The 16,106-nt window shown below is 39.5% G+C and overlaps 1 protein-coding gene across 1 annotated transcript in view; it reads right to left on the reverse strand.

Annotated features, from left to right (window-relative positions):
* Positions 1 to 16,106, reverse strand: part of LOC133618953 (collectin-12-like) — a 78,730-nt gene that overhangs the window by 62,501 nt on the left and 123 nt on the right. The window contains exons 1-3 of the mRNA XM_061979814.2: positions 15,321 to 16,106; positions 9,715 to 10,758; positions 4,401 to 4,886 (exon numbers count right to left, since the gene is read on the reverse strand). The exon at positions 15,321 to 16,106 is cut by the window's right edge and continues 123 nt beyond it. Of these exons, the coding sequence (XP_061835798.1) occupies positions 4,401 to 4,886; positions 9,715 to 10,758; positions 15,321 to 15,642 (1,852 nt within the window). The 5' untranslated portion in view covers positions 15,643 to 16,106. The remainder of the gene's footprint in view (positions 1 to 4,400; positions 4,887 to 9,714; positions 10,759 to 15,320) is intronic.

The raw sequence follows: 16,106 nt of genomic DNA on the forward strand, positions 1-16,106 counted from the left end.
GCGCAAACAAGCTAGCAAGCTACAGAGTTTGCCGCCAATGTATTTCTTGTAAAGTGTATAAAAACGAATATGGAAGCTGGACAAATAAGATGCCAAAAACCAACCACTTTCATGTGGTATTGGACAGAAAGGAAGACTTGTTTTCCTCTTCCATTCGAAAATGTGGACGTTATCATCACTACTGTCTGATTCCAATCAATGCAAGTCATCAGAATCAGGTAATACACCAACTTATATTCTGGTCTTCATGTAAGAAAGGAATCTATATGTGTTAAACATGCATGTATATTCATTAAAACACCTTTAACATGTAAATAAAAACGGCAAAATAAATAAATATAAATTATATACTGTATATATCAGTGTATATATATATATATATATATATATATATATATATATATACCTTGAAAATTTTTTTGTACCTTGAAAATCATTTTTTACCTTGAAAAAAAAAATGTTACCTTGAAAAAATTTTTTTACCTTGAACATTTTTTTTTACCTTGAAAATCATTTTTTACCTTGAAAATCATGTTTTAACTTAAAACATTTTTTTTTTATTTTTTAAAAGTTTTTTTTAAAGTTTTTTTAATTTTTTTAAAAATTGTAAATTTTTTTTAAAAAAATTAATTTTTTTTTAATTTTTTTTAATTTTTTTTTAATTTTTTTTTAAATTTTTTAATTTTTTTTAAATATTTTTAAATTTTTTAAATATTTTTAACTTTTTTTTTTAACTTTTTTTTAACTTTTTAAACTTTTTTTAAACTTTAAAAAAAAAATGTTACCCTAACCCTAACCCTAACCCTAATCTTAACCCTAACCCTAACCCTAACTCTAACCCTAACTCTAACCCAACCCTAACCCTAACCCAAACCCTAAAAAAAAATGTTAATTGTTAAAATTGTTTAAAAAAATTAAAAAAATTAAAAACATTTAAAATTGTTTTAAATTGTTTTAAATTGTTTTAAAAATTAAAAAAATTAAAAAAAAGTTTAAAAATGTTTACAAATTAAAAAAAAATAAATAAATAAAAAAATTTAAAAACATTTTTTTAAAATTAAAAAAATTTGAAAATCATTTTTTACCTTGAAAAAAAAATTTTACCTTGAAAATTTTTTTGTACCTTGAAAATAATTTTTTACCTTGAAAAAAAATGTTTACCTTGAAAATTTTTTTTTACCTTGAAAATAATTTTTTACCTTGAAAATCATGTTTTAACTTAAAACATTTTTTTTAATTTTTTTTTAATTTTTTTTTAATTTTTTTTTAATTTTTTTTAATTTTTGTTTAATTTTTGTAAAATTTAAAAAAATTTTTTTTTAAATTGTTTTAAATATTTTTAACTTTTTTAACTTTTTTTAAGACTTTTTTTAACTTTGTAAAAAATGTTTACCCTAACCCTAACCCAAACCTTAACCCTAACCCTAACCCTAATCTTAACCCTAACCCTAACCCTAACCCTAAAAAAAATGTTAATTGTTAAAATTGTTTAAAAAAATAAAAAACATTTAAAATTGTTTTAAATTGTTTTAAAAATAAAAAAAATTAAAAAAAAGTTTAAAAAATGTTATATAATATATGTGTTATATGTTTATGTTGAAGTATTTGGCAGACGCTTTTATCCAAAGCGACATACATAAAAAATACATATAAAACAATGACTGTAAACATGATCATTTAAGGGAAGAATGTAATACAAAATATCAATACAAAGTGTCAAGACATAATAAACTCTCTGCTGCTGCAGCAACAGAGATACAGTCTATAAGATATATAGATAGATAATGTATTCATACATTGTAAACTATGAATAATAAAACATGTGTCCTTTGTCATAGCTACACGTATGACAAAAAAGCGGGTGAAAATCAGTGTTATTCAGTGAGGTAAGATGAATTAAATGCGCTGACAGTTCATTGCTCCTGCCAAATGAATTGCACTGAGTGGAGCGGATCACCACTCCAAGATGGCGGCCCCGCGTCTCGTCAGCACCAGTAGGCAGTAGCGCTCCATGCTGCGTACCCTTAGAACATGTCTATGGTCCTCCCCCGTACTTCAAACCAACCTATTTCCGGTACCTGTCTACAGCACTATGCCTTCTGGGTAATGTAGTATATAAGCATTTACTTCTTTACATGTATTTGTATATTTATCTATCCAGGGTTAATTATTTTCATTTGCATTGACTGACCTCACAAAAAGGCAGCATTTACCGTCCATGTTTGAGATGTTGGAGTGTGATGATAATCGTCCATCATTTACCAGCAAAAATGTACGCCGTAAATCGCTCTCAGAATGTCACAAATGCTCTTAACGTGCAGGGGGTGAATGAATGTTTAAGATGGACAAACACTTTTCAAGTGTAAAACATACAAAGAGAATGTCTGCAACTTGTGGACAACAAGGAAGCCTTTGGTGGAGTTTCTTTCTGTAATCGTAATCAATCATTACTAATATTAGTTATAAACAATTAAATCAGTACAGTAATTTGACAATGAGCTATGAGCAGTGCTTTTCCTGCTACTTTTAAGTTTGTGCTATAAAATGAGTAAAACATCAGTGCAGTATTTGTTTTTCAATTTTTGTTGAAATCCTGTGCTTTTTGACGTTCGGTTTACAAAGGACACTTAAAACCAGGGCCGGCCCGTGGCATAGGCCGTATAGGCAAATGCTAAGGGCGCCGTCCATCAGGGGGCGCCACGCCAGTGCCACAAATGTTGGAGAAAAAAAAAAAAAAAAAAAAGATGGTACTATTATTTTTAAATACAAAAAATAATCCCACGTTAATTAAAATGCAAAGTGAAGCCTATTTAATAGAAATATTATTTGTTACAACATTACGCCCCCCTCCCCCCGCACGGTGCGCCCCCTCCCTTCCTGTATCATGACTCTTTTTGGACGTCACCACATCAAAAAATCAACACAAGATGTCAAAACGGCCAAAACTATCAGGTGCCCAGGGAAGAAAAAAGAGAAAAGAAAAGGAGGAGAAACGAGAAAAGACAGAGGTAGCAGGTAGGTAACGTTAGCCTACATGAAATTATTTGTCTGTTACAGAATGTGATAGTAACCTGGCTTTTTAGCATTAAGCTAATGTTACATGATTCGGCAATTGCTAATCAATAAATAGCTAGTTCTGTTTTAACGTCGGGTTAATATTGTGGAGGGGGCTAAATTGTTATGGAAAATAATAATGTAACGTTAGGTAATTACTGTACTCCCACCTTACATTCCTCAGGGACATTTGTATTAGATCTTTTAAGCAGGTGTTTTTTGTTTACATTGTTATTGCCTTCTGGTTAGCTAATGTTTGCCCTGCAGGTAATAGTCACTTTTCCACCCCTTTATATATTAGGTATAGTTGTAAGTAAAAAAAAAAAGGTCAAAGACAAAGCTATTCGGTTTCTTGTGAGTATATATGTAACAGGGTCCATTATGTCTTGTAAATAATGTATTTTATAATGCTTTATTATTGTTATAATTACACAAAATGTGTAAGTTACATGTAAATACCTGAATATTGTTTGATGTTTTGTCAATGTGGAACCATTGTCTCGTTGTCCCTCCTACTGCAATAATTACGGTGACACCTGTCTTTATATATGCGTTGGACACGCCTTCCAACTTCCCTTTTGTCCACCATAACGGGAGAGGTAGGCGTCCATGCGACGACAGATAATGTCATGTTAAGAACTTCTGTTCATTTTCTTGTTCTGTATTGTATTTTGTGTAGGGACTCGACGACGTCAAAAACTTATTGACAACAATTGTGTTCTGTTTTATCAGTAAAGTGCAGCTGAGCAATCCATGGTGTCGGTCGTTTTTCACAAAAGCCACACAATGCAGAGAGGAAAAAATCACCGGTTACATATACACTTCACTGCCGATGTGGGGGGGGCGCCACCTAAAATCTTGCCTAGGGCGCCAGATTGGTTAGGGCCGGGCCTGCTTAAAACAGTCATAAAAAATGTATACAATTACAAGTTAATTCAATGTTATGGAATAAAAATATGCCTCAAAACATAAAAATAAAAAAATTCCGCAACTTTCTAAATAAATTGCTGCCAATTCAGGCATTTTGGGCCGCGACAATCACAAAAAAAGCCAATCAAATCCTGGAAGGACTAAGTCTTTACTTTAGTTTTGTGACTTTTTCATCAAAAAACAGTAAAGCTGTAAACATACAGGCCATTAAAGGGTCAAATATGTATAGATGTAATGTACTTAAATAAATATAGGTACTTTTAAAAGAATGGCATTGTAAAAAAACAAAACATGAATACATGATAATTGTGAAGCAGTTTTCGGACTGCTAATATTTTTGGTCATTTGGGTCAATGTGTGAGAATTTGTAGGATCTAACTTGAATGACAAAATGTATGAGACATGTTCCAACTGACCGGGAGTTGAAGTCGGAGGCTGCTTCGATGCCTGTGGTTGAGGAGTTGCTTTAGCAGCCACTGTAGGCGGAAGGACTGCCGCAGGTAACCCAGGAAGTCCAGGAGGACCAATAGGTCCAACAGACCCACGTGGGCCCTCTAAGCCTGCGGGCCCAGCATCTCCCCTGGGGCCTTGTGGTCCTTGTGGTCCTAGTTCACCTGGAAATCCATTTCTGCCTGGGAGCCCTTGAACTCCAGGGTCGCCTTTGTCTCCAGGGGTCCCGGGTCGACCCCCAGGCCCTCTCGCTCCTTTGGACCCAGGGAGACCTCGTGGGCCAAGCCCGCCTTTTGGACCTGTCACACCTTGTGGCCCGAGAGGACCTCTTTCACCTTTAGTTCCCACCAGTCCTGGCATCCCTTTGTCTCCTTTATCACCCTTCTGACCTGGGGAGCCAACTTGGCCCTGGGGTCCCTTGTCCCCCTTGTAGCCCCGTGGACCAGGTGGCCCTGAAAGACAATTCATATCATTTATGAGGCTTGCATTCGTCGTCCCCAAAAATCGGCTCACTAATTTCAAAAACAAAACTAATTGTACGTAGTGACACAAACCTCAGTTAGCATGTCATCGCAAGCAAACGCACAAAAGTCTGAAGAAACCGTACGGTAAAACAAACATGTTTTGATCTTAAGCAGAGTCATTTTCGGGACATTTCAAGGCGGTGCTACAGCATACTTGCCAACCCTCCCGGATTTTTCCGGGAGACTCCCGAAATTCAGCGCCTCTCCCGAAAACCTCCCGGGACAAATTTTCTCCCGAAAATCTCCCGAAATTCAGGCGGAGCTTGAGGCCACGCCCCCTCCAGCTCCATGCGGACCTGGGTGACGTGTTTTCCTCTACCGTAAAGCAGTTCGTCTGCCGTAAACAGCAATGTTGTGACACTCTTAAACAGGACAATACTGCCATCTAGTGCATTTCACACAGCAATGCATCATCAGAGAGGGTGTTCAGCATGGTTCGAAAAATAGTGACAGAGAATAGAACAAGGATGGACAATTCAACCCTTAACTCAACAATGAGTAGATGAGTGTTGTGTGTGTGTATATGTGTAAATAAATGAACACTGAAATTCAAGTATTTCTCTTATTTTTATATATATAATAAAATAAATATATATTTATAGCTAGAATTCACTGAAAGTCAAGTATTTCTTATATATATATATATATATATATATATATATATATATATATATATATATATATATATATATATATATATATATATATATATACATAAAATAATTGACTTGGTGAATTCTAGCTGTAAATATACTCCTCCCCTCTTAACCACGCCCCCAACCACCTCCCGAAATTGGAGGTCTCATGGTTGGCAAGTATGTGCTACAGGAAAAGACTTATCCTACACAACCATGACCATATTTTAAGACTATGGACTATAACATTTTCCGCGGCTAAATTGCGAAGCATTTCAGTTGTTGTCACAGTGTTTGGCTGAAGTACAATGTCAAAGTTTGAAAGTGAAAACTCGTCAAAGTACAAGCTTTAAGAAACACAACAACAACAACAACAACAACAACAACAACACCTCCGTATGGATTTTAAGTGGATGAAAAGATAAGAGCATTGTTGCTATGTCTTGTAGATCAGTTTTTTTCAACCACTAGTGTGCCGTGAGACACAGTCTGGTGTGCCGTGGGAGATGATCTAATTTCACCTCATCCATCCATCCATCCATCCATCCATCTTCTTCAGCTTATCCGAGGTCGGGTCGCGGGGGCAGCAGCCTAAGCAGGGAAGCCCAGACTTCCCTCTCCCCAGCCACTTCGTCCAGCTCTTCCTGTGGGACCCCGAGGCGTTCCCAGGCCAGCCGGGAGACATAGTCTTCCCAACGTGTCCTGGGTCTTCCCCGCGGCCTCCTACCGGTCGGACGTGCCCTAAACACCTCCCTAGGGAGGCGTTCGGGTGGCATCCTGACCAGATGCCCGAACCACCTCATCTGGCTCCTCTCCATGTGGAGGAGCAGCGGCTTTACTTTGAGCTCCTCCCGGATGGCAGAGCTTCTCACCCTATCTCTAAGGGAGAGCCCCGCCACCCGGCGGAGGAAACTCATTTCGGCCGCTTGTACCCGTGATCTTGTCCTTTCGGTCATAACCCAAAGCTCATGACCATAGGTGAGGATGGGAACGTAGATCGACCGGTAAATTGAGAGCTTTGCCTTCCGGCTCAGCTCCTTCTTCACCACAACGGATCGATACAGCGTCCGCATTACTGAAGACGCCGCACCGATCCGCCTGTCGATCTCACGATCCACTCTTCCCTCACTCGTGAACAATATATATATATATATATATATATATATATATATATATATATATATATATATATATATATATACATAAAATAATTGACTTGGTGAATTCTAGCTGTAAATATACTCCTCCCCTCTTAACCACGCCCCCAACCACGCCCCCCACCTCCCGAAATCGGAGGTCTCAAGGTTGGCAACTATGTGCTACAGGAAAAGACTTATCCTACACAACCATGACCAAATTTTAAGACTATGGACTATAACATTTTCCGCGGCTAAATTGCAAAGCATTTCAGTTGTTGTCACAGTGTTTGGCTGAAGTACTATTTTTTAAATTGTATTTATTTACTAGCAAGCTGGTCTCGCTTTGCTCGACAATTTTAATTCTAAAAGAGACAAAACTCAAATAGAATTTGAAAATCCAAGAAAATATTTTAAAGACTTGGTCTTCACTTGGAATAAGCGGTAGAAGATGGATGGATGGATGGGTCTTCACTTGTTTAAATAAATTCATTTATTTTTTACTTTGCTTCTTATTACTTTTAGAAATACAATTTTAGAGAAAAAACACAACCTTAAAAATGATTTTAGGATTTTTAAACAAATACCTTTTAAATTTCTTCCTCTTCTTTCCTGACAATTTAAATCAATGTTCAAGTAAATGTATTTATTTTTTATTGTAAAGAATAAATATTTTAGCTTCTGGTTTTTCGACGAAGAATATTTGTGAAATATTTCTTCAAACTTACTATGATTAAAATTCAAAAAAATTATTCTGGCAAATCTAGAAAATCTGTAGAATAAAATTTAAATCTTATTTCAAAGTATTTTGAATTTCTTTTAAAATTTTTGTTCTGGAAAATCTAGAAGATATACTGATTTGTCTTTGTTAGAAATATAGCTTGGTCCAATTTGTTAAATATTCTAACAAAGTGCAGATTGGATTTTAACCAATTTAAAACATGTCATCAAAATTCAAAAATTTATCTTAATCAGGAAAAATTACTAATGATGTTCCATAAATTATTTTTTTAATATTTTCAAAAAGATTCAAATTAGCTAGTTTCTCTTCTTTTTGTCGGTTGAATTTTGAATTTTAAAGAGTCGAAATTGAAGATAAACTATGTTTAAAAATTTTATTTGAATTTTTTTCGTGTTTTCTCCTCTTTTAAACCGTTCAATTAAGTGCTTTTTTCATCATTTATTCTCTACAAAAAACCTTCCGTAAAAGGGAAAAAAAATGTACGACGGAATGACAGACAGAAATACCCATTTTTTTAATATATACATTTATTTATTTAGCTATTCTTGTTTAAATCACACTTACGTGTAACTTACAAATGACAATATATTGATTTATTTAAGTGTGTATCAAACTGGTAGCCCTTCGCATTAATCAGTACCCAAGAAGTAGTTTTTGGTTTCAAAAAGGTTGGTGACCCCTGTACTAGGGCATCAAATCAGTGTCAGTTGAGTCGGTCCATAGGTTGCCTGTAGGGATTTTTAATGTCCAGCAGATAACAGTATAAAGCGATCATTTTTGGGGAATCCAGCACATCCGGCAGGTACCAGCTTTCCCCCGTTCAGCCTCTTTGCGACTATACAGGTATGAGAGCCCAGGTTGCTCTGATAGTGGCCTTCAACTCTTCTGCGTTTTTGGGTCTGGCATTCTGCATCTTCCTTTTCAAAATACCCCACAGATTTTCTATGGGGCTAAGGTCAGGGGAGTTGGTGGGCCAATTTAGAACAGAAATACCATGGTCCGTAAACCAGGCACGGGTAGATTTTGCGCTGTGTGCAGGCGCCAAGTCCTGTTGGAACTTGAAATCTCCATCTCCATAGAGCAGGTCAGCAGCAGGAAGCATGAAGTGCTCTAAAACTTGCTGGTAGACGGCTGCGTTGACCCTGGATCTCAGGAAACAGAGTGGACCGACACCAGCAGATGACATGGCACCCCAAACCATCACTGATGGTGGAAACTTTACACTAGACTTCAGGCAACGTGGATCATGTGCTTCTCCTGTCTTCCTCCAGACTCTGGGACCTCGATTTCCAAAGGAAATGCAAAATTTGCATGGTTGGGTGATGGTTTGGGGTGCCATGTCATCTGCTGGTGTCGGTCCACTCTGTTTCCTGAGATCCAGGGTCAACGCAGCCGTCTACCAGCAAGTTTTAGAGCACTTCATGCTTCCTGCTGCTGACCTGCTCTATGGAGATGGAGATTTCAAGTTCCAACAGGACTTGGCGCCTGCACACAGCGCAAAATCTACCCGTGCCTGGTTTACGGATCATGGTATTTCTGTTCTAAATTGGCCCGCCAACTCCCCTGACCTTAGCCCCATAGAAAATCTGTGGGGTATTGTGAAAAGGAAGATGCAGAATGCCAGACCCAAAAACACAGAAGAGTTGAAGGCCACTATCAGAGCAACCTGGGCTCTCATAACACCTGAGCAGTGCCAGAAACTCATCGACTCCATGCCACGCCGCATTAACGCAGTAATTGAGGCAAAAGGAGCTCCAACCAAGTATTGAGTATTGTACATGCTCATATTTTTCATTTTCATACTTTTCAGTTGGCCAACATTTCTAAAAATCCCTTTTTTTGTATTAGCCTTAAGTAATATTCTAATTTTGTGACACACGGAAGTTTGGATTTTCATTTGTTGCCACTTCAAATCATCAAAATTAAATGAAATAAATATTTGAATGCATCAGTCTGTGTGCAATGAATAAATATAATGTACAAGTTACACCTTTTGAATGCAATTACTGAAATAAATCAAGTTTTTCAAAATATTCTAATTTACTGGCTTTTACCTGTATTTGCTTGTTTTTTCTCCCGACAGTTGCAGTGGGTGTTTTTGCAGAGATGTGTGAGAAACTTCAAGTCAACTCAATTCATGAGGTTTACCAACAAGCGCCATCATGTGGTGTATTTGTCAGAAAAATAACCACACTTAGCGCTTCAGAGGAAGTTACCTTACGCCAAAAAGTGCATGACGTTACCTTTGAGGATGGTGAAGTTGGTGATGAGTTGCGAGTGTTTGCTGTCGACCAGCTTCATCTCCTCCATCACCGCAGCGAGGTCGTTGACCTCGCTGTCCAGCCTGGCCACCAGCTTATCCTGCTCGGACCGCAGGTCTCTGCTCTCAATATTAGCCTCCCTTACGCTGTTGCTCAGATCCACCAGGAGGTCCGAGTGGCGCATGACCGTCTCAGCGCATGACCTTAGACTATTGAGGTCCGAGCTGATGGTGCCGAGAAGCTGTGTGGCGAAGCTGACATTGCCGGTCACGCGGTCCATGCGGCTTTCGTGCTTGTCCAGGCGGGTTTCCATCACGTCAAACTTGGACGAGGTGGCATTGTCGTGGTCCCGCTGGTGGTCCATGAGTTCTCGTAGACTCTGATCGTGGCCCTCAGTGAGAATGGAGGCGTTCTGGATTTGGTTCGCCAGCGTGCTCAGCTGCGACCCTAAATCTTCCAGGGCTTCGTCGTTGGACCGTGCCGATGCGGAGTTGTTTGCCGCCAAGACCTGGAGGTTCTGGACTTTCTCTGACAGCCAGTCAATGTCAGTGCGAGTTTGTCTGGCGGTTTGCTGCAAAGTCTGATAGCCCATCTGGAGTTTTTGCACCGCCTGCCCCGTGTCTTCGACCGTCTTCTGCAGCGAGCTGAGCAGATTGCGCTGCTGGACCTGGCTGATGTTGAGAGCACTGATACCCACCAGGGCCTGGCTCTGCTCCTTCACCTGGCCCTGGATCTCAGACTGGAGCCTCGCCGTGTCCGTCTGGAGGTCTCCAAGCATGCTGACGTAGGAGGCCAAGGTCTGGTTGACCCCGCGGAGTGAGGCGGCGTTGCCAGTCAGTAAACCCTGCAGGGAAAAGTGGACGCCCTGCGTGTCGTCTCCAGCCACCTGCAGTTCGCTTAGGATGTCCCGGTTCTTGCTGGTCCTGACGGCAATGTCGTTCAGCCGGCCGTGCAGCGTCTCCAGGTCCGACTTAAACGTCTTGATTTCGCTGCTGGCGTTCACAGACTTCTCCCCCGTCTGATAATCTTCGGGGGTGACACACAAAAATAACATCAAATCAGACTGAGCGGCTTTGCTTTTTTTGTTTAAACACCAGAAGAAGATGAAGAAGCAGAAGAAAAACAAAGAGAAATTAAAGCTGCAAGCAGCGTTGGTCGGGCCGGCGTATTTGGCAGGTGCTAGTCCTAAGTGTCCCAATACTTTTGTCCAGTTTTAGTAGTACGTGTCCCAATACTTTTGCCCAGTTTTCGTCATAAGTGTCCCAATACTTTTGTCAAGTGTTAGTCCCAAGTGTCCCAATATTTTTGTCCAGTTTACGTTCCAAGTGTCCCAATACTTTTGTCCAGTTATAGTCCTAAGTGTCCCAAAACTTTTGTCCAGTATTAGTACTAAGTGTCCCGATACTTTTGTCAAGTTGTAGTCCTAAGTGTCCCAATACTTTTGTCCAGTGTAAGTGTCCCAATACTTTTGTCCAGTTTTCGTCCTAAGTGTCCCAATACTTTTGTCCAGTGGTAGTCATAAGTGTCCCAATACTTTTGTCAAGTTTTCGTGCTATGTGTCCCAATACTTTTGTCCAGTGGTAGTCATAAGTGTCCCAATACTTTTGTCTACTTTTAGTCCGAATTGTCCCAAGACTTTTGTCTAGTGTACCTACCTTGTCTGCATTGTGTGGGCACGCTGGTGCTGCCTGCTTTTAAGCAGCCATCTTGAAAAAACAGCAGCATCAGCGCAGAGGTTCTTTGAAGGGTCATAAAATCAAAACCGGAGCAGGTATCAAAACTCTTTCGCCAACTTTTAATCAGAAGGGTTCAATCTCTCTCCTAGTTTGAAGCCGAAACAACAAACGCGCTCAGAGGAGATAATGTTTGAAGAAAGGTGACCGGTTTTTACAAAAATGTTGTTTTGAAGGGGGAATAGCAAACTTCCTGTTGATTTTTGCTTGGGGTTGTCAATTTATGAAATGTAGGTCTAAGTTAGACCTACATAGAGGTTGTTGTTTCATGTCTCTCCGACCTTCCCAGTGGGAGTTACAGGCAGTTTTGTCATTTTTTTCTTCCGAGGAGCAGTTTTTTCTGCCTTTTATTCAAAAATTGCACTAGAGCGCAATTATGAGATTTGGGGTTAGGTTTTTTTATAAGATCGCAATTTTTGCCAGTCCTGATGTGTGCGTTCAGTTTGGTGAGTTTTGAAGCGTGTTAAGGGGGTCAAATTACAGCTCAAAGAGGCAAAAGTTACTGTTTTTAGTACTTTTTTGTCTTGAAGGGGGAATTGCCAACTTCCTGTTGATTTTAGCCCGACAATGTACTATTATGAAATGTAGGTCTAAGTCAGACCTACATAGAGGTTTTTGCTTCATGTCTCTCCGACCTTCCTAGTGAGAGTTACAGGGAGTCTAGTTTTTTTTCCCTAGGAGGCGCTAGAGCGCAATTTTGAGTTTTGTGGTTCGTTTTTTTTAAAAAAAGGCAATTTTCGCAGGTCCTGATGTGTGGGTCAAATATTGTGAGTTTTGAAGCATGTTAAGTGGGTCAAATTACAGTTTAATGTGGCGGCGGAAGAATAAAGAATAAAGAATAAAACCTTACAAATTCAATAGGTCCTTATGTCTCATTGCATAAGGACTCCCTTTGGGAGTCCTTATACAATGGGCCATGCGGGCCCTAATAATAATAATTAAAGCTGCAAGCAGCGATGGACGGGACCGACTTTGAGGGCCCATAAAATCCAAAGCGGAGCCGTAATTAAAACTCTTTCATCAACTTTTAATCAGAAAGGTTCAATCTCTCTCATGTGCTAATTTGAAGCCGACACGACAAACGTGCTCAGAGGAGATAATGTTTGAAAAAAGGTGACTGTTTTTACACAACTTTTGTTTTGAAGGGGGAATTGCAAACTTCCTGTTGATTTTTGCTGGGGGTTGTCAGTGTATGAAATATAGGTCTAAGAGACATACATAGAGGTTTTTGTTTCATGTCTCTATGACATTCCTACTGGGAGTTAAAGGCAGTTTTGTCTGTGTTTTCTTCCTAGGGAGCGCTGGAGCGCAATTTTGAGTTTTGGGGTTTGGTTTTTTTGATTAGATCGCAATTTTCGCCAGTCCTGATGTGTGTGTCCAATTTGGTGAGTTTTGAAGCATGTTAAGGGGGGTCAAATTACAGCTCAAAGAGGCGGCGGTATAATAATAAAACGCTAGAAATACAATAGGGTTCTCTGTCCCAAAGGGACTCGGTCCCTAATAATAAAGCGTAAGGGCTTTTTTTCTGTGGTTTTTTCGCCATATGAGTTCCAAAAAGACAACAGACCAGCGTGGAAAGAAGGAAGGAATCACTGACTATCTTTACACTGCAGGCCAAAGTGGCCCAAATCTGATTTTTTTTTTTTTAATCTGACTTTTTTCGATCGGTTTACACGACGAGTAACATGTGATTTTTAACAGACTCCAGTGTAAATGCACACAGGCTCCAGTGTGGCCCCAGTGTGGCCCCAATGTGGCCTCGACATCACTTGCATGCGCACTTCGATAAAGTGACAACAAAGGAAGTTGACCAGGAAGAAGTTGCTACTACTACAAAATAAAACAAAACTCCCAAAACCTTAAAACGAGTGTTTTTTTTTTAACGTTAAAGTAATTTAAAGTAATACAATGTCCCCAACCGATGCACAGGCATCGGTTGGGGACATCTCTGCGCTGCTGACCTGTCTCCGCTCAGGATGGTCTCCTGCTGGACTGGACTCTCACTATTATGTTAGATCCACTATGGACTGGACTCTCACACTACTATGTTAGATCCACTATGGACTGGACTCTCACACTACTATGTTAGATCCACTATGGACTGGACTCTCACACTATTATGTTAGATCCACTATGGACTGGACTCTCACACTATTATGTTAGATCCACTATGGACTGGACTCTCACACTATTATGTTAGATCCACTATAGACTGGACTCTCACACTAATATGTTAGACCCACTATGGACTGGACTCTTACTATTATGTTAGATCCACTATGGACTGGACTCTTACTATTATGTTAGATCCACTATGGACTGGACTCTCACACTATTATGTTAGATCCACTATGGACTGGACTCTCACTATTACGTTAGATCCACTATGGACTGGACTCTATCACTATTATGTTAGATCCACTATGGACTGGACTCTCACTATTATGTTAGATCGAATATGGACTGGACTCTCACTATTATGTTAGATCCACTATGGACTGGACTCTCTCACTATTATGTTAGATCCACTATGGACTGGACTCTATCACTATTATGTTAGATCCACTATGGACTGGACTCTCACTATTATGTTAGATCGAATATGGACTGGACTCTCACTATTATGTTAGATCCACTATGGACTGGACTCTCTCACTATTATGTTAGATCCACTATGGACTGGACTCTCACTATTATGTTAGATCCACTATGGACTGGACTCTCACACTATTATGTTAGATCCACTATGGACTGGACTCTCACACTATTATGTTAGATCCACTATGGACTGGACTCTCACTATTATGTTAGATCCACTATGGACTGGACTCTATCACTATTATGTTAGATCCACTATGGACTGGACTCTCACACTATTATGTTAGATCCACTATGGACTGGACTCTCACACTATTATGTTAGATCCACTATGGACTGGACTCTCACACTATTATGTTAGATCCACTATGGACTGGACTCTCACACTATTATGTTAGATCCACTATGGACTGGACTCTCACACTATTATGTTCGATCCAGTATGGACTGGACTCTCACACTATTATGTTAGATCCACTATAGACTGGACTCTCACACTAATATGTTAGACCCACTATGGACTGGACTCTTACTATTATGTTAGATCCACTATGGACTGGACTCTTACTATTATGTTAGATCCACTATGGACTGGACTCTCACTATTATGTTAGATCCACTATGGACTGGACTCTCACACTACTATGTTAGATCCACTATGGACTGGACACTCACACTATTATGTTAGATCCACTATGGACTGGCCTCTCACTATTACGCTAGGTCCACTATGGACTGGACTCTCACACTATTATGTTAGATCCACTATGGACTGGACTCTCACACTATTATGTTAGATCCACTATGGACTGGACTCTCACTATTATGTTAGATCCACTATGGACTGGACTCTCACTATTATGTTAGATCCACTATGGACTGGACTCTATCACTATTATGTTAGATCCACTATGGACTGGACTCTCACTATTATGTTAGATCCACTATGGACTGGACTCTCACACTATTATGTTAGATCCACTATGGACTGGACTCTCACACTATTATGTTAGATCCACTATGGACTGGACTCTCACTATTACGTTAGACCCACTATGGACTGGACTCTATCACTATTATGTTAGATCAACTATGGACTGGACTCTCACTATTTTGTTAGATCCACTATGGACTGGACTCTCACTATTATGTTAGATCCACTATGGACTGGACTCTCACACTATTATGTTAAAGTAAATGGAGGCTGACCAGCATCATGAAAAGGTTTTTTTTCCTAAATTTTAGAGTACAACTCACCAAGTTTCTTCAAGTCGGTCTCCACTGCGCTGATTTTGCCGCCGTAATTCTGCATCCCCTCTGTGACGTCCTCCATTTTCTGGACCACTGACATTAGCGAGAAGTAAAGTTTATTGTTCATGAATGTATTCACATATATTATGCATATGAACAAAGTTGCACCAGTTCTAACCATCTCCACTATGAACTGTATTGGATTTATTCGGACTAGCAGCCTATGAACACTAGAGGGCGCCATAGTAAACTTGCTCATGAAATATGCACTCAACATTAGTACCAAATGTGGTACTTTCATAAGTACAGTAAAATCAAACAGTGCCATATTTCATTAACTCTGTTGCATGTGACATGACGTCCGGCCGGCTCAAACACTTGGCGGGTAAACAGGCACATTCGTAGTGGACTATTCGTAATGGTGTTGTTTTCTATGCCAACAAAGCCACGATGTTTCAAAAGTAAGGCCCCACTTTTCAAAATGTGCAAGATTGATGCTAATTGACATTGGATTTACATCTAGTGAAGGGAATTATATTTATATAGCGCTTTTCTCTAGTGACTCAAAGCGCCTTTACATAGTGAAAGCCAATAACTAAGTTACATTCAAACCAGTGTGTGTGGCACTGGGAGCAGGTGGGTAAAGTGTCTTGCCCAAGGACACAACGGCAGTGACTAGGATGGCAGAAGCGGGGGATCGAACCTGGAACCCTCAAGTTGCTGGCACGGCCACTCTACCGACCGAGCTATACCGCCCCACACGCTACCAGATCAGCATTAGCAATTTTACAT

This window comes from Nerophis lumbriciformis, linkage group LG19 (assembly GCF_033978685.3).
Source record: "Nerophis lumbriciformis linkage group LG19, RoL_Nlum_v2.1, whole genome shotgun sequence".
Classification (NCBI taxonomy): domain Eukaryota; kingdom Metazoa; phylum Chordata; class Actinopteri; order Syngnathiformes; family Syngnathidae; genus Nerophis; species Nerophis lumbriciformis.